Source organism: Epinephelus lanceolatus, chromosome 11, assembly GCF_041903045.1.
Source record: "Epinephelus lanceolatus isolate andai-2023 chromosome 11, ASM4190304v1, whole genome shotgun sequence".
Classification (NCBI taxonomy): domain Eukaryota; kingdom Metazoa; phylum Chordata; class Actinopteri; order Perciformes; family Serranidae; genus Epinephelus; species Epinephelus lanceolatus.
Window position 1 is genome coordinate 2717401 of NC_135744.1, and position 17317 is coordinate 2734717.

Below are 17317 nucleotides of genomic sequence, written 5' to 3' on the forward strand. Positions count from 1 at the left end.
ATCCTGTTAAAATGTATATTATGTATTTATATATTCATGTACTTACATCACAATGTGTTACACAACAAAGCAGGAGTACTGTCACCACAGACCTTTGTTTTTTACAGTACATGGGGAACACTTCAATTCTTAACAGTATGACAGACACCATGTTGCTGTTAACATTATATAATTACTTAATCATGACAATGTATTTCATTTCAATGTGGATGTTTTGGACAAGACATTTTGTTCCCATAGCTGACATATCACAGGTACATTTTGGTTAATACATCGGTTGAAAATTAAATACATATTGTAATGTACTGTAATATAAAGTCCATCTATTGCCAAAAATGACCTTGCGTTCTCTTGACATTGCTTGTTTTATCGACATTTTGACTCTTACGAATAATTCGCACTGTCTATGTGAGCCCGAGGTCCCGTTCATCGCTGCTTGCAGCTTTAATGTCACTTACTTTTACACTATATTTATTTATTTTAGACTATATTTTTTGTGAAATATCTTGAAAGCACATTAACAATTAAGCCTACTTTTAAACCATATTTTCACTTAAATTACTTGAAAGTACCATGTCAGTTGAAGTTGAAGTCGTTTTTTTCCGCTGTGAGGGTCCTAAGGACAGAGGGATGTCTGTAAAACCCTGTGAGGCAAATTGTGATTTGTGATATTGGGCTTTATAAATAAAATTGATTGATTGATTGATTGATTGATTGAAGTGACTGAAGTAGGCCCAATGCTCGACTTCATTTCTAAAATTTTGTCCGCGTATGGCCAGAGCCATCAGGATCTGACAGGTTCCTACAGGTTCTGACATATTCTGAGGCACCATACATATGCAGTGTCTTTAACCACCTGGAAAATGCAAGGTCGGAAGCTGGGCATTACTTTACTCTTGTGCATACTCTGCACCAACTTTCAAGTGCGCGGAGGCAGGTTACATCTGAGGTTGTTAAGCGACCATAACCAGCACTGTATCATAGCCTACTGTGCACAGAGCTGATCCTCTTCCAGGTGTTGTTTTAGTGTGTATTAGGCCAAAAATATGAAAAAAAAAAAAATCAAAAAAATGTCCATGGGATAGATGTAAAGCTCTGGTAGCCCTGCACTAAAATGATAAACTTCTTCTCCATTTTTATCACAGACTGATGGGAAGACGGGAAAGACATTTGCTGGCTGTGGTTGGTCATTGTCACAGGACATGCAGTGTGTGCTGCTGTGTTTCAAAACTCTAACTCATACAGCTGTCTTGCCCTGAAAAATAGGAGCTCAGGCATGGTAAATGGACCACCATAGGTTTCACCCTTTTCTCTATATTTAGAAAGTAATATTTGATTGTTTTGTAAAGGCTCTATATGTAAAAAATGTAAGGTCTTACAAGTCATCAAGTCAAAATTCAACTTGTCTCTGTCTTGGGACCAAATACCTACAAAACTGATGACATTCTTATAGCACCCCTACAGTGTAGCAGTAGACTTAATTGATACTACTGCCAGTGGCCAACCAAAGAACCACATTTTCACATCCTATACTTGCATGTAATTAATGGGCAACTAACTAATCAGAAAAAAACTGTTGGATTATTCTAACCTGGAAGAGTTCAGAAAAAGAAAGACTGGGAAAAGGCTTTGTGCCAGCAGACACACTGGGTGCTTTCTGAATTGCATACTTGTTCTTTTTACTTTTAGTAGGTACTGCATCTGCCCTTAAAAAGAACGTACTGTTGCATGTAGTATGCACACAATTGGGGCACACTACTTTCTCATAACATTATGCCCTGAACTTTTACCTTTTTGCTTTTTTATCTGTTACCTTGGAGAAAAACATATGCCACTTACTGAATTGCCAGAGATGAAGATCAACCCGGAGAGCTCTGCTGTTATTTTGCACTGTGTGTAGTTTGAAGTTATAACTGCACAGACTGTAGATTCTAACATATTCTATTTGTGACAGTGAAATTATATCTGCAGTTCTCTGTCGTTGTCATTTTTATAGTTATGTCCTATTGTTGTTAGTGATATTTGTGATTATTTTGTTTACTTGAATAATTAATATTCCTGTACTGCTAATCGTTGCTTGAATGCACTGTTATCCATGTCATGCCATTGCGACCTCTGCAGCTGTCAATCAGCTATCAAACAGCTGTCATCTGTTTGCGGCTCACTTGATGTGACATATCGTCCACTGCGCAGAGGATTGTGGGTCAGAACAGCCAGAAAAGCATGCTGGCTTGCATACTGCAAAATCAGACTGGATGTAGTAGAACATCCTGGTATTTTTGGCATTCTGCAATTGACATGTATTGGGACATACTAAATCTTTTACTGGCATACTATATAGTATGGTAGTATGGTAGTATGAGTGTTGGAACGCACAGACTGAGATTAAAAGAAAGAAAAAATTGTGGAAGATTTTCTTACCAACCACCAAGAACACAGAGTTGGATTCTGGGCTTGGTAGTGTCGGCAGGGTTGCCTGACACTCCACTGTCATGTTGCTGACTGCCTGAAACTTCAAGACAGTGGTGGAGTTGAAAACATCCCCATCAACCACGTTTGTGGTGTTGTACAGGTTTTTGTCCACAGCTTGATCATTCTGGGTCCAGGTGACAGTGGGTCTGGGGAACCAGGCAGATATTATACACTGGAACTCCACCTGTTGGTCCTGCACTGCCGTCACATTTCCTCCCATGATGTTAACTGTACCGCTCTCTGAGTAATAAAGACAGGGACAGAGGAGAGGTGAAGTTCTTTAATTACTCTGACCCAATGGTCAGCTTAGTCATTGAGTGATGAGAACACATAGTGTCCCAAATATGTTGTTCAGTGCTCCATGCTAACATGGGGAACTGATAGTAAATAGCTGAAAAATAAGAAAAATAAATAATCTTGAAAGTTAAAAGTTAAACCATCATATACACTATACTAAGATAGGCACACAGATAATTTTCATTCCTGACATCATGTAAACCAATGAGGCAAACTTTTTTTTATTTATTTTTTTTAAAAGTATGCTTTTATAATGAGACTTTATAACTGAGTGTTTCTCAAATCGCATACTTCTACACCAAATGCTAAGTGCTTTCACATAGTATGGGAAAATGCAGTGTACTACTGGCACACTCAAAACGGTCCAAAAGTTGGGTGTGGAATGATGGACACTTCTCATCCTCAACAGTCACCATCTCTGTGACATAGCAGAAGCTACATCACAAACTTCTCAACTTTTGACATGGCTGCTGGGGACAACAAGGAGACTGTTATACATGTTTTTTGCACTAAGTACCAAAACTGTCGTTGAATAGAGGACGGTCAGTGATGTTTGTTGGATCTTTAATGATTTGGTACCACACAAAAAAATGTGTGCTAACGTTAGCTTACTAGCTAACATGTGTCCAGCTCAACCTGATCTCACAGAAATACATGAAATGACCACGACCTCTTAACACCGCATTCCATGGTGGCAGCACGTAATGGGTTGAAATTACGTGCTGCCACCACGAAAACAATGCCAATGTAAAGTCAATTAGGGTCCTCTCCCGTGGTGGAAACACGGATTCCCTGATTCAATCACGTCACGTCAACCTCGTTTTCCTCGGTGATATCTTTAACATTCCTGTATACACACAAAAACACGGAAGTGTCCTTGATAACTCAACAATATGACAGATTAATGTCAAGGCCATAAAATAAAATAAATGTATTTTGCCAGCTTTTGATAGCGTGGGGCTTTAAGAGCATTGTGCTGTGGGCGGATGGGGCGCGTTCCACTACTGTTTTGTAGCTGCTGTCTGCCGTCTGTGGGCTTCATTCCATTTCAGATTGCCATCCGTCTGCCATAACTGAATCCAAAGGCCAGTAATAAATAAATAAATAAGAAGATAAAAATAAGGCTGAGCACGGAAGAACCAGAGAGGAAACACCATCACATGGAGCCGTCTGCCCCTGGCAACCCAGCCACCCTCCACTCCACCAGGGGAGAGTGGACCCCAAGCCAGCACCACAGAACGGCTGCCCCGCTGGTTATACGTCCGACCGTGGCAGCTGTCACACAAACCGCTGCTGAAAATTATACATTATATATTTTGATACAGGTAGGCTATATACATATTGCAAAACTCTGTAAAAGTACACCAAAGCATATTTTCGTTTCCAAATATTTATTTGAAAACGAAACCATTCATACGGTCAATATAAAACATTTTGTTAGTAATAAAAAACAAATGTAATCTCAATGTGAGCCAGCCGGCGGGACTGCGGCTGAACCACTTCCAATATTCATTCATTCATTCATTCATTCATTCATTCATTCATTCATTCATTCAATCGCGTGTTCAATGTGTGTGTGTGTGTGTGTGTGTGTGTCAGAGAGGAGTATCAATAAAAAAAAAAGTAATTATTTCAGTGTTTATTTCTTTTATTCTTCCATTTTTTTAAATTAAAATGCGTAATATAGCCAACAATATTATAGACCAAATGTTAATCTAATTATTATTGTAGAATGTATTTAGCAAATCACCACTCTCAACTGGAGACAGCAGCAAAAAAAAAAAAAAAGGCGTTATAAAAACCCGACAAATCGTGTTAATTAATTGACGTGAGACATTGAAGAGGTTGTCTCCTATAGTCTGTAATTTTTTATTTTTTTTATCATAACTTCTCGGAAATTACTCAAAAGTAGAACATGCTAAAAGTAAATACAATAATAAGCTAAATAGTATCTAAGCAATAATAAAGTGTTTAAACAATAATAAATATTATCTAAGTTATCTATTAGGCTACCATTCCACTCTGTAAATACATTTTAACATTTCAATATGATTTTAATATTATTTTTGCTTATTTCATTATTGTTATTATTGGTTTTACTTTTTAGTAGTATTGTATTGTCTGAGGATGACTCATTTTAGTAACTATCTACAGTAAAAAAGATAAAAACAAGCAAAGAAACAAACAAAACTCATTTTATACACGGGGCCTTCAAAGTGCTCTCTGAAACTACACCTGGCATGGCTTGTGTCCAAAAAATGAAAAAATCTAAACTTCATTGTAGAGCTAAACCAAATACATCATTGGAAAGGTCTCAACCTGGAGAGTGACATATGTCAGTATGAAGATTCTACATGGCTCCTGCTTTCAGTCATTGACCTTTGAACCTTGACCTCAGTGCATGTTTGAGGGCTTATAACTCAGCAACGAAAGGGGGTACAGACATGGGACCAACTGTTATAGAGAGCTCTTGACCTCAGCTATCATGTGAGTGTAGTCAACAACTGTGGGTGCTGTCAGATATGGATAAAATATGGATAAAATTAATTTTCACCCATTTAGAAATTAGATATTTAAAATCTGATTTCACCAATGTGTTTACCATCCCCTTAAAGTCCACAGTGTACTCTCAATTCAATATTTACAACTTCCAAATCTGGGAAAAACACTTAGATTTTTAAAAAACTACAATTCCCTGGGACCGCGCCATGCAGTTTGATACATATCAGCAACATAGTTGTAGTTCTTCTGATTTGCAAAGTAGGGCTCTAAATAGGGTTGTAAAAAGATATATCTACTGAATATATCTAATATCAAGTAAAGCCGAACTAGTTATTACACTCCACCTAGATGAACTATGGTAAGAAAAAGTAAAGATGTCCGCTAATTTTCGATATTTTAGCTAATACACTGGAAACAGCGTTTTTGGGACAGTAGGTTTGTTTGCGGCATGTAAAATAGGGTTGTAAAAAGCTAGATCTACTGAATAAATCTAATATCTAGTAAAGCCGAAGTAGTTATTACACTGTATCTAGATGGACTATGTTAAGAAAAAAAGCAAGGATATTGGCTAATCGTAGTTATTTTAGATAGTACTCTAAAAACGGCGCTTTTGGGACGGTAGGTTTTTTGCGGCTTGTTGTAAAACAGGGTCGTAAAAAGATACATCTACCGAGTATATCAAATGTCTAGCAAAGCTGAACTAGTAATGACACTGCACCTAGATGAAATATGTTAAGAAAAAGTAGGCATGATGGTTCATTTCAGATATTTTAGCAAGTTCTCTAGAAACGGTGTTTTTGTGATTGAATATTTGAATAGGCTATAACAAATATCTAGAACAGCCGAACTATCACGTTATTATCATTATTATTATTATTATTGGTGGGAAATTATAACAGGGGAATGTATTTGCCGTTTTAATATCAAGAACACTTCCGCGTTTTTGTGTGTATACAGGAATGTTAAAGATATCATTGAGGAAAACGAGGTTGACGTGACGTGATTGAATCAGGGAATCCGTGTGTCCACCACGGGAGAGGACCCTAATTGACTTTACATTGGCATTGTTTTCGTGGTGGCAGCACGTAATTTCAACCCATTACGTGCTGCCACCACGGAATGCGGTGTTAAGAGGTCATGGTCATTTCATGTATTTCTGTGAGATCAGGTTGGTCCAGCTACGACAGCACATTTTAATCTGCACTGACGTTTTGGCTTGAGTTTAACTTCCGCGGAGAGAGCGTTCAAATAAAGTATTTCTGATTCTGATTCTGATTCTGATTCTGAAATATTGGCAATAAAGCTCCACCATCTATTTGCAATTCGCCATTTAAAAAGAAGATAGCGGAGAAGAAAAAGCGGTTAAAAATGAAAAAGCCATTGTCACTTCCGGCAGGTGCAAAATGATGTGCAATTTGAGACAGCACTAATCTTTTGAAATTAGTGCACCATGCAAGAAGTACATAGTGTACTACATTGAAGTGTGCTAACGAAAGTGTGCAATTTGAGACACACTCTAGTTTTAGTTTGCTGTTAAGCAGTGTTTGCCATTAAACTGTCAGTGTCACTTATTAACGTCCCTTCAAGAAAAGCAATCGGTGGGCTCAACTGGCACGTCTGTTAAGTGGAGTTATTAGCTTTGGCTGCAGTTTTTGCTACATGCAAGGAGAATGTCTGCTGTCATGAAGGTACTCTGACAGTTTTATGATCAGTTTCCATTCACAGCCAGAGACTGGAGCCCAGACATGCCACTGTGAGATTACCTTCAGGTTACAGTCAGGTTTAACTGTTTGTACCTGAAAAGGAGACGGTGTATGTAATGCTTTTTGTTAGATTTACTTTATACTGCACCATAGGTATATGGTTGAGACTGGTTATTTGGAAAATTGCCTCACAGAAAAAAAGTATTGAAGATATGCTTCTTCTTCTGATACTACCACAATATAATATTTATTTAACCCTTAGATGCATAAGTGGGGTCAAAAATGACCCCAGGGGTTGTTTTTCTTCAATATCTATGGAATTAAAAGTTTTTATCATTTCATATTCCAGGTATTCCTCATAAAACATGTTTCTGACATGAGGCCATTTGCATTTTAAAAAAAATTATATACATTTTAAGAAATTGTTGTTTTTGTATCACTAACCCACTCTTCCATAAATGGGGTCAAAAATGACCCCAAGCATTTCCTATGGAATATCAAGGTTAGACCTAGGAATCTTTGATTCTTATCGACTGTGACTGTCAGGTATACATTTACTGTCGCACTTACACATCTAATGCCAGCAGTCTCACCACCCGGGAGGATTTTTATACAGCAACAGACATGTTAGTATTATATTCGTTTTATATCTTGGAATACATGTGACGTTATAAAATATGAACTTATTTTCCACATCCATGACTTTTGTGTGATAAAGTATAGTATTATTGTCACCAAATTAGCCTACTTTGTAGTTAGCTAATACTAGCCAACTAATGTAAGATGAGACTTAATTTTGTTTTAGTGTTGGTCTGAATGTTGTTTTGTTTTGGGTATTAGTTGAATATTTCATGATTTAGCTAATGGCTCATTATTTGATAAATACATCATTTACATTTGTTGGAATGAGGAACTATATACATAAGCTGCTTTGTAGTGTTTGTTTACATTGGGCGGAGTGATACGTGTCAATGAATAGTCAGTTGTCCTACTTTTCTGGACAGACATTAAAGTATACACATGTTTTCCTCCGGAGAAGTTGTCCCTGTGCTGTTATTACCCACGCTACACCATATACAGTATTATACAGTTAATGCTAACTCAACACCGGCATTACACTAAGTTAGCTAGTGTTAGTAGTGTTAGCTAACTACAATGTAGGTACTAATTAGCTAACTACTATGTAATGTTTGTGCAGTAATGTTAGCTAGCTAACATTACTGCATTTGTTGTGTAGAGATAAGCAGCCTTACTATGATATTTATAGCTTCCTTGTAATACAGTCTTACCATTATTGTGAGTGCGCATGCGTGCATGTTAGGTAGCCTATTATGCTATTATTGATTATTCAATGATGTCATTAGTGTGTGTGTGTGTGTGTGTGTGTGTGTAGTTCATCACTGCATTTGTTGTGTAGAGATAAGCAGACTTACTATGATATTTCTAGCTTCCTTGTAATAAAATCTAACCCGTTAGGTAGCCTATTATACTATTATTGATTATTCAATGATGTCATTAGTTGTCAAAATGTTAATAAAAAGTGATAAATGAACATGTCAAACATGAAATCATTCTTTTGTTGACCAAAATATAATACAAATCATTATCTTTAACCAAAATGAAAGAAATTGTCTAAGTCTTAAGTTTATCACATAAAACGCATTGATTCTAACTGGGGTCATTTTTGACCCCACTTATGGAAGAGTGTAGGTATTGGTAGGTCATGCATCTAAGGGTTAATATTTAAGCCAAAACGAGGGTTAAAATATTACAATCATAGTTCTGTTGGCACAGGCAGAGCCCTCTACTAGACTCTATGAGTAATACTCTCCTTAGGGGTGTCAAATTATCGCTAAAACAAAGGAAATGTTTATTGATTTTCAGAGAAAGCCCTGTCCTCCTGCTCCTTGTGTGATCAAAGGAGAGACAGTAACAGTAGTGCAGCAGTATAAATACTTGGGCACTGTTCTGGATGACAGGCTAAAATTTGATGCAAACACAGATGCCCTCTGTAAAAAGGTGAACCAACGTTTGTTCTTTTTTAAGGAAGCTGCGTAGCTTTAATGTGGACAAGACAATAATGAAAATGTTTACTCTGCTTTTATTGAATCTCTCCTCTCCTTTAATGTAATATGTTGGTTTAGTCACCTTAATCTTCATAACAAAAAGAAACTGGAAAAAATGGTCAGGCTGTGTTGCAAGATTGCTGGTGTCAACCTTAGAACAGACATATAAGGAAAGACTAATTTCAAAGGCTCAGTCCATTGTTTTGGACCCTTTTCTCTCTTTGCACACTGAGTTTCAGCAGCTCCCCTCAGGGCGAAGGTTTAGCGTTCCTAAATGTAGGTATAGACTTTCCTTTGTCCCGTCTGCAATAGTGGCTCTTAATAAGCACTGATTAGGTCATTTGTTTGTTTGTTTTTTCTTGAATGCATTGTGTCCTGTGCTGTGAATGTTGTTTATTGGTATTGTTGTTGTTGTTGTTGTTGATGTCTTGTTGTTATTGACTACTGGCTGCAAATCAAATTGCCCCACGGGGACATTAAAGTTTTACCTTACCTTACCTTACACACAAAGACACCGTTGTCATGTAGTATTTCCAATATTTTCTTTTTATTATTTTTTTTTTAGTAAGGATAATAAGTAACTATAATTTGTCTGAATGCATAGTACTCAATGGTTCATTGGATGTTGTTGCCAGAGGCTGCTGAGAGGCTCACTTCTTCACTCCACAGTATGTCACAGTCACTACATTTCCCATACAACTATGCTGAGAGCTTTTTTTTAGTCTGAATGTAGATATATTGAGATGAATTTTAAACTCAGAACTATGATATTGGGGTGAGGGCAGTGTGCATATAGACCCTGACCCCTGAAAGGTCAAAGAACACCCAAAAAGTATCAAGACATCAAATGTCTCCCAAACCCAAGTCATTACACATATAGCAACCTGACAGACGTTAATTGACCCTACGTTGTACGTAGAGCTGTGCCGTCTTTGATCCAAACTCCCCCAGCACGCTGCAAATGACCGGGCCAGCCTCCTTGCGTGTGACATTATGGATGGTGAACTCCACACAGCTGGTCACACCGGTGGAGCAGAATCTAGTAGAGAACTGCTCTGAAGATGAGGTTATGTTACCGGTGACAGAAATCGTGAGGACCAAATATCCTTGGACAGTCCAGGTCATAACCTTCCATATTCCTTGTACAGTGGTGTTGAATCGCACATCAGAACCTTGTAGCACCGTTGAATTCAGCGGCTCTAGCTGGAACTGTCCTGACACCACTATATAATAAAAAGACACAACATGTCAGGCAGGAACAAACTCATCAATGAAGAAATAGAAAAGAAAACATTAACAGTGTTAGGATTTAGTTTTTATGGACAGACTTCTTGATTTCAAAAAGATTTACATCTGCATCTTGCCAACTTGCCCTATTTAAAAATAAAATTCTTTTCATTTTTATTTTTTATAAGTAGAATAGACTTGATTGGGGAATAATGCAAGAAATATTACCCAAATAAGCCAAAAATATGTTCCTCATAAACCAGCAGTCAGAATTTCACCAAATTCGGTATGGATGCTCTGGGGCCAAGTAATAACCACAGTTTTAAGTGCCATGATTGGTGAAAATGGCGTGGCCTATTAGATTTTGACTCATAACTCAAGATGACTTTGACCAATCCTAATGAAATTCACTGGAGACATCTGGAGTGACACTCTTAACATGCCTACCAGAAATGATCCCAATCAACTAGATGATTGTGCTGTAATTAAGGCCAATATTGGAAAGGCCATGCCCCTCACACAATAAGCCCAAATCATTTGGAATTTGACACACAAGTCCAGCTCAATTTGCTCTACAAAAATGCTTCTTTGACTCATTAGATTTTCCACCATTCTAAAAGTGTTAAAAACAATTAAATGAATACAATTTTATGAATTTTGAGTTTATCAACACAAAATGCAGTGTACAGCATTTTTGGATGAATACACAACTTTCTATTACAAATGAGCAAGATCGGTCAAAAAACATGGCTGCCATTAATGAAAAAACCTTGACAAATGCAGAGCTTAGCAGGAAATAGGCCATAACTTGAGTTTCTTTCCAATCCTGATTAAACTCAGTGGACTTATGAAGTACTAACATCTTAATGTATGGACCATGTTTCGTTTAATTCCATGACGGATAGCAAATGTTGTGACACTGAGTGTGCTGTTTCTGAAATGCTGCATACATTAGAATGGTGGGACAAGTTTGTGATTGGTCTTACTCCTTGAGACAGAAATAAAGAAGCTGAAGTGCTCAGCCTTGTAAAGCTGAAAACCCGCTTGCTGCAGCCAACAGATGCTGCTTCCTGCTGTTGGTCAAAAGGGTTTGCTGCTTGAGGCTATATTTGAAAATAGTCATTTCTTCTATAATTACTGAAAACTGTTAGGCTTTGCTGTTTAAACAGATTTTTCCTTCATAAAATACACACAGTGCCGGTTCATGTTCAGTTTGAGGGATACGGCAAAATGTAAATACACAGGGACAGAAGAAGTTTGCTGCTGCTGAGTATTACAATATATTAGGTCTCACAAAAACTATTGATTAATGCTTTTATTTTATTTAACTCATGGTTACTGTTAGTTATTGTGCTTTTCTAGTCTTAGCAACCACTCAAAGCACTTTACTGCACAAGCAGCTTTCACCCCATTCACAAACACATGCAAATAGTGGTGGCCAGGCTAACATACAAGGTGCCACCTGCTCATCAGAGAAACATAAGCACGCACAATTGCACAGTTATTGGAAGCAATATGGGGTTCAGTATCTTGCCCAAGGACACTTTGACAGGTAGACTGTCGGGGCCATGGATCAAATCGCCAACTTTACAATTGCTAGATGATCACTTTACCTCCTGAGCCACTGACACCCCATGATCAGGGGCGCAGATGGGATTTTTGTGTGTATGTGTGTGTGTGTATATATATATATATATATATATATATATATATATATATACACACACACACACACGTATCGCCTCCCCCCTCTGCTCCACCAATCTCCAGCCCGCACACTGACTGACAGCGTAGCCTGTAAACAGAGCTCAGCTGTTTATTTAGCCTAGCAATATCTCCGGACTATAGTAGCTGCAATGGACGACTTTGAACGCGATTTTGAAGAGTTTCTTGTAGCGGACACAGACCCAGAGCTATACCTGTTTGAGCCGGAGCATACAGATGAGGAACTTGGATGCTGAGCGGGTGAGACAAGAGGCTGAATCCTCCGCTCCCATTTGGCTGCACAGAATGGGATTCGGTGCTACCATCGCTGGGGAGATATATCATCAGGAGGAAAAGCGCCGCGGAGAGTGCATCACAAGGAGTAAAGTTGCGTCTTATTTTCCTCGCAGATGACGGTACGGGTTCATTCTCTCTTGTTGCGTGGTAAGTGTGGTCCATTCGCAAACTTTATAACGACGAACTACTAACACTCTGCTGTTTCCTCCTCCTTCTTCCTTCCTTCCGCTGTCTTCGTTGGTTCATTTATACAGGCGAAACGCGTTCTCTGGCTGGCTGGATTGTCCGCTAGGGCTGCCTTACATACATGGCGGCGCAAGATGGCGACCTCTCTAAAGCAAGGCCCTTGCTATACATATATATAGAAAAGCATAATTATAAGGCTATGAAAACCAAACGAATTTTATTTTATAGCGATTATACACTTATATAAATATATTAATGGGTAGAATATTCAGATTCAGATTCAGATTTGACAATAAACCATGCCAAATATTACACACTGGCCCTTTAAGTATCTCACTACAGGAGACGCTATGACAAGTTTAACAGAGCTTCACTTTACTGCTGCATTCTGCCTCACTGAGACTGAGAAACCTGACGCCGATACTTTTTGGCTCATTTGCATACTAAATAGTGATTGGGTGTTTACTGGGGGGAGGGTCTCTGCCAACTGCAGACAGTCACACACAGCCGGCACACAGCACGGAGTGGAGCGGAGACAGATGAGAAAACTTTGTTGTCTGTTTTGCGCCCTTTTTCTGCAGATTTGATTTGAGGGGGCAAGACATTTGTTTAAGGGGGCATTGCCCCCTCTTGCCCATGCGTAGAACCAGCCTCGCTGCTAAAGGGGCTATTGAAGGGGACATGGGGTGGGTGTTGTGTCTTGTGGAACAGATGTGAAATAGTTCGGTTGTGGATCCACCTTGTTCAATTGCCAGAGGATAGGCTGACCAAAAAGATTTTTAACTGGGATAGAACTCATAATCATCCTTGAGCAAAAGAGGTTTCTGTATTTTCGTTTTCTGATTAAATTATATATTTAGGAACAATTTTAGATTAGATACTTTATTTGTCAATGTAAAAGAATTTACAACGAAATTTCATTGCACAGTCAGTCATAGTTAATGGAAAGTAATAATAAATAAAAGAATATGTCCTTCCATACATTCCAACACATTCACAGTCAACCAGTCAGTCAAATCAAAAGTCAAAAGTGCCATTTTACAGTGCCATTGTGTGCATAGAGGTAGATTTCATTTAAAAGTGACCATTTACTTACTAATATATTGCAGATAAACATGAAAGTGCTGTATTGTCTATATTGCATGGTTTTTGAGTTCATTGTTCAGGGCAGTTATGGCTGTGGGGTAAAAACTGTCCAGGAATCGTGTGGTGCGTGTTTTGATGGATCTGTATCTTCTGCCAGAGGGTGACAGTTCAAAAAGGTGATGGGCAGGGTAGAAAGAGTCTTTGAGGATGTTGTGTGACTTCTGCAGACAACGTGAGGTGAAGATGTTGTTCAGGGCTGGTAGTGGGGAGTTGGTGATTTTCTGTGCAATCAATCAATCGATTTTATTTATAAAGCCCAATATCACAAATCACAATTTGCCTCACAGGGCTTTACAGCATACGACATCCCTCTGTCCTTAGGACCCTGCAGTTTTAATGATTCTCTGCAGAGCCTACCTGTCTGCTACAGAGCAGCTCCAATACCACACCATGATGCCACAGGTCAGGACAATGGTGCAGCGGTAGTAGGACACCAGCAGTTGTTGTGATAGGTTGACCTTCCTTAATGTTCTCAGGAAGTATAACCGTTTCTGGGCTTTTTTAACGAGCATGCTGGTATTAACTGACCATTTGAGGTCCTCTGTGATGTGAGTGCCCAGGAATTTTAGGCTTGCAACCCTCTCCACTACCTCACCATTGATGTGTAGTGGTGTGTGTGTGTCTCTTTTTTCTGAAGTCAATTATAAGTTCTTTTTGATGTTTAGTGTGAGGTTATTGTCTTTTCACCACACTGTCAGCCCTTGTACTTCCTTTCTGTAGGCAACCTCATTGTTGTTACTGACCAGCCCCACCACAGTCATGTCATCTGCAAATTTTATGATTGCGTTGGTGTTATGTGATGGGGTGCAGTCGTGTGTACAGGGAGTAAAGGAAAGGGCTCAGCACACAACCTTGTGGGGCTCCTGTACTCAATATCAGGGTGGAGGAGTGGTGGGGGGGCATCCTGACTGACTGTGGTCTGCTGGTCAGGAAGTCCTTTAACCACAGGCAAATGTTGTGCTGTATGCCCAGGTTCAACATTTTGGAGAACAGCCTGCTGGGTAGGATAGCGTTAAACGCAGAGCTGTAGTCCATGAACAGCCATGCATATGTCCCCGGTTGTTCCAGGTGGTGCAGGACCGTGTGGAGGGCAGTGCAAATGGCGTCATCAGTTGATCTCTTGCTCCTGTATTCATACTGATGAGGATCCAGGGTGGGTTGAAGGCCAGCCTTGATGTGATTTAGCACCAGTCTCTCGAAGCACTTCATAATTACAGGTGTTAGTGCCACTGGCCTGTAATCATTTAGCGATGTCACTGCAGTCTGCTTGGGTACTGGCACCATGGTGGATGTCCTCAGGCAGGTGGGGACAGAGCACTGCAACAGAGATAAGTTGAAGATATTGGTGAATACCTCGGTTAACTCTGCTGCTTAGTCTCTGAGAACCCGCCCCAGAACTCCATCTGGTCCAGCTGCCTTCCTGGTGTTGATGCTCTGGAGAGTGCGTCTCACATCAGCAGGTTGCAGGATGAGTGGCTGGCTGTCGGTGGCTAGAGCTGGGGAGATAGTTGTTGCTGTCTCCACCTCAAAGCGGCTGAAGAAATGGTTGAGTGTCTCCACCAAGGAGTCACTGCTTATTGTCAGGCTGCTGTTGTGGTATTGCCCTGTGATTTGTTGCAGGCCTTGCCAAGCCCGGCGGTGGTCAGAGCTTTCGAAATGATGTTCAATCCTTCGCCTGTACATGGCTTTTGCATCCTTGATGCCCTTTTTCAGGTTCACTCTGGCCTGGCTGTACTGTTGTATGTCACCCGAGCGGAAAGCAGCATTGCAGGCCTTTAGTAGCAGCTGTACAGCTCCAGTCATCCAGGGCTTGTTGTTAGGGAACACCTGTATTTGTTTGGTGGTGGTGACATTGTCCATGCAGCTTTTGATATACAGTATCTCACATAGGTGAGTACACCCCTCCCATTTTTGCAAATATTTCATTATATCTTTTCATGGGACAACACTATAGAAATGACACTTTGATATAACTTAAAGTAGTCAGTGTATAGCTTGTATAGTAGTATAGATTTACCTTTCTCTGAAAACTACTAAAAACACAGCCATCAACATCTAAACAGCTGGCAACATAAGTGAGTACACCCCACAGTGAACATGTCCAAATTGTGCCTAAAGTGTCAATATTTTATGTGCCAACCATTATTATCTAGCACTGCCTTAACCCTTTTGGCCATGGAATTCACCAGAGCTCACGGGTTGCTTCAGGAATCCTCTCCCACTCCATGATGACATAATGAAGCAGATGGATGTGAAGACATCTTGCGCTACCCCACCTTCAGCTTGAGGATGCCCCACAGGTGCACAGGTGAGTTTAGGGCTGAATACATACTTGGCCAGTCCATCACCTTCACCTTCAGCTCCCTCAGCAAGGCAGTTGTCATCTACTAGGTGTGTTTTGGGTCATTATCATGTTGGAAAACTTGATAATGAAAACTTGCAGCCCAGTTTCTGAAGAGGGGCGATCATGCTCTGCTTGGAATTCATGTTTCCCTAAATGAACCGAGCTCCCCAGAGTCGGCAGCACTCATGCAGCCCCAAACCATGATGCTGCCACCACTATACTTGACTGTAGGCAAGGGACAGTTGTCTTGGTGCTCTTCACCAAGGTGCCACACATGCTGAAAGAGCACCAAGACAACTGTCCCTTGCCTGCGGTCAAGTATAGTGGTGGCAGCACTCATACAGCCCCAAACCATGATGCTGCCACCACTATACTTGACTGTAGGCAAGGGACAGTTGTAGTTCAGAAACTACATTCAAATCATAGTGGGGTTCCATACAGGACATTATGTAACTTTTAGGGCCTGTCCCAATACTCCCCCTTAGCCCTACCCCTTGGCCCTACCCCTACATTTGCGCATTCCCGCAAGGGGTAGGGGTGTCCCAATGCCTTTTTGTGTGTAGGGGTAGGGGGCATAACGAGGGGTAGTGGGTATGAAACTAGCCTTTCGGAGCGAGGGATATCAGATGCTTACTTGCCAGCGAGGGGTAGACGTCGCCATGGCTACCACCGAGCAAGAGACGGGGAAAGAAGTTCATACATAGCTAACGTTACCGTCGTCAGGTTGCTTGTTAGTTAGCTAGCTAGCTCGCACTATCTGGCATCTGTCATCTTTCCTGTTCTGCAAAATTGTCTGATTTTTCACATTATGATAACATGCCAGCTAATATAACTATGCTGCCTCATAATGTTAGCTGGTTAGCTAGCTAGCAGAAGTCCCCTGTTGTCTGTCGTTCATCAAACGAAGCATGATGAATACAGCAAACGCGATAGGTAGGATGAACTCAACCGGAGACTCCATTGTAGATGCCGGTTGGAAATGTAGATGGCTCTCAGCTTCCTGTTTAAAATAGTTACATATGCATGATCGTAACCAACACGGTGACGTAGTGAGTGGTGTCCCAATTCCTAGGGAAAGATTTCAACCCCTGTTGCTTCATTTCGAGGGCCAAGGGGTAGTGGGCAATGGCTAGGGGTAGGGCCAAGGTCTAAGGGGTAGTGGATAAGGGGGGTATTGGGATTGGGCCTTAATCTGAAGAGGGGGCAGAGGTCCCTTTGCGCCCAGTTAAGAAATGCTACCCTTCCTCTGGCTATTGAATTAGGCAGATATAAAGGTATCCCGGAGGAACAACGTATATGTGTTCTTTGTGATCTTGATGTTGTTGAAGATGAATATCATTTTCTGTTTCATTGCCCTTTATACTGTGATTTAA

General features: G+C 40.1%; 1 protein-coding gene across 2 annotated transcripts in view; it reads right to left on the reverse strand.

The window, feature by feature from the left end:
- Positions 1-17317, reverse strand: part of LOC117262779 (immunoglobulin superfamily member 5-like) — a 36209-nt gene that overhangs the window by 15425 nt on the left and 3467 nt on the right. For both annotated transcript variants that reach the window (XM_033635913.2, XM_033635904.2), the window contains exons 3-4: positions 9949-10263; positions 2422-2712 (exon numbers count right to left, since the gene is read on the reverse strand). In XM_033635913.2, coding sequence (XP_033491804.1) covers positions 2422-2712; positions 9949-10263 — 606 coding nt within the window. The remainder of the gene's footprint in view (positions 1-2421; positions 2713-9948; positions 10264-17317) is intronic.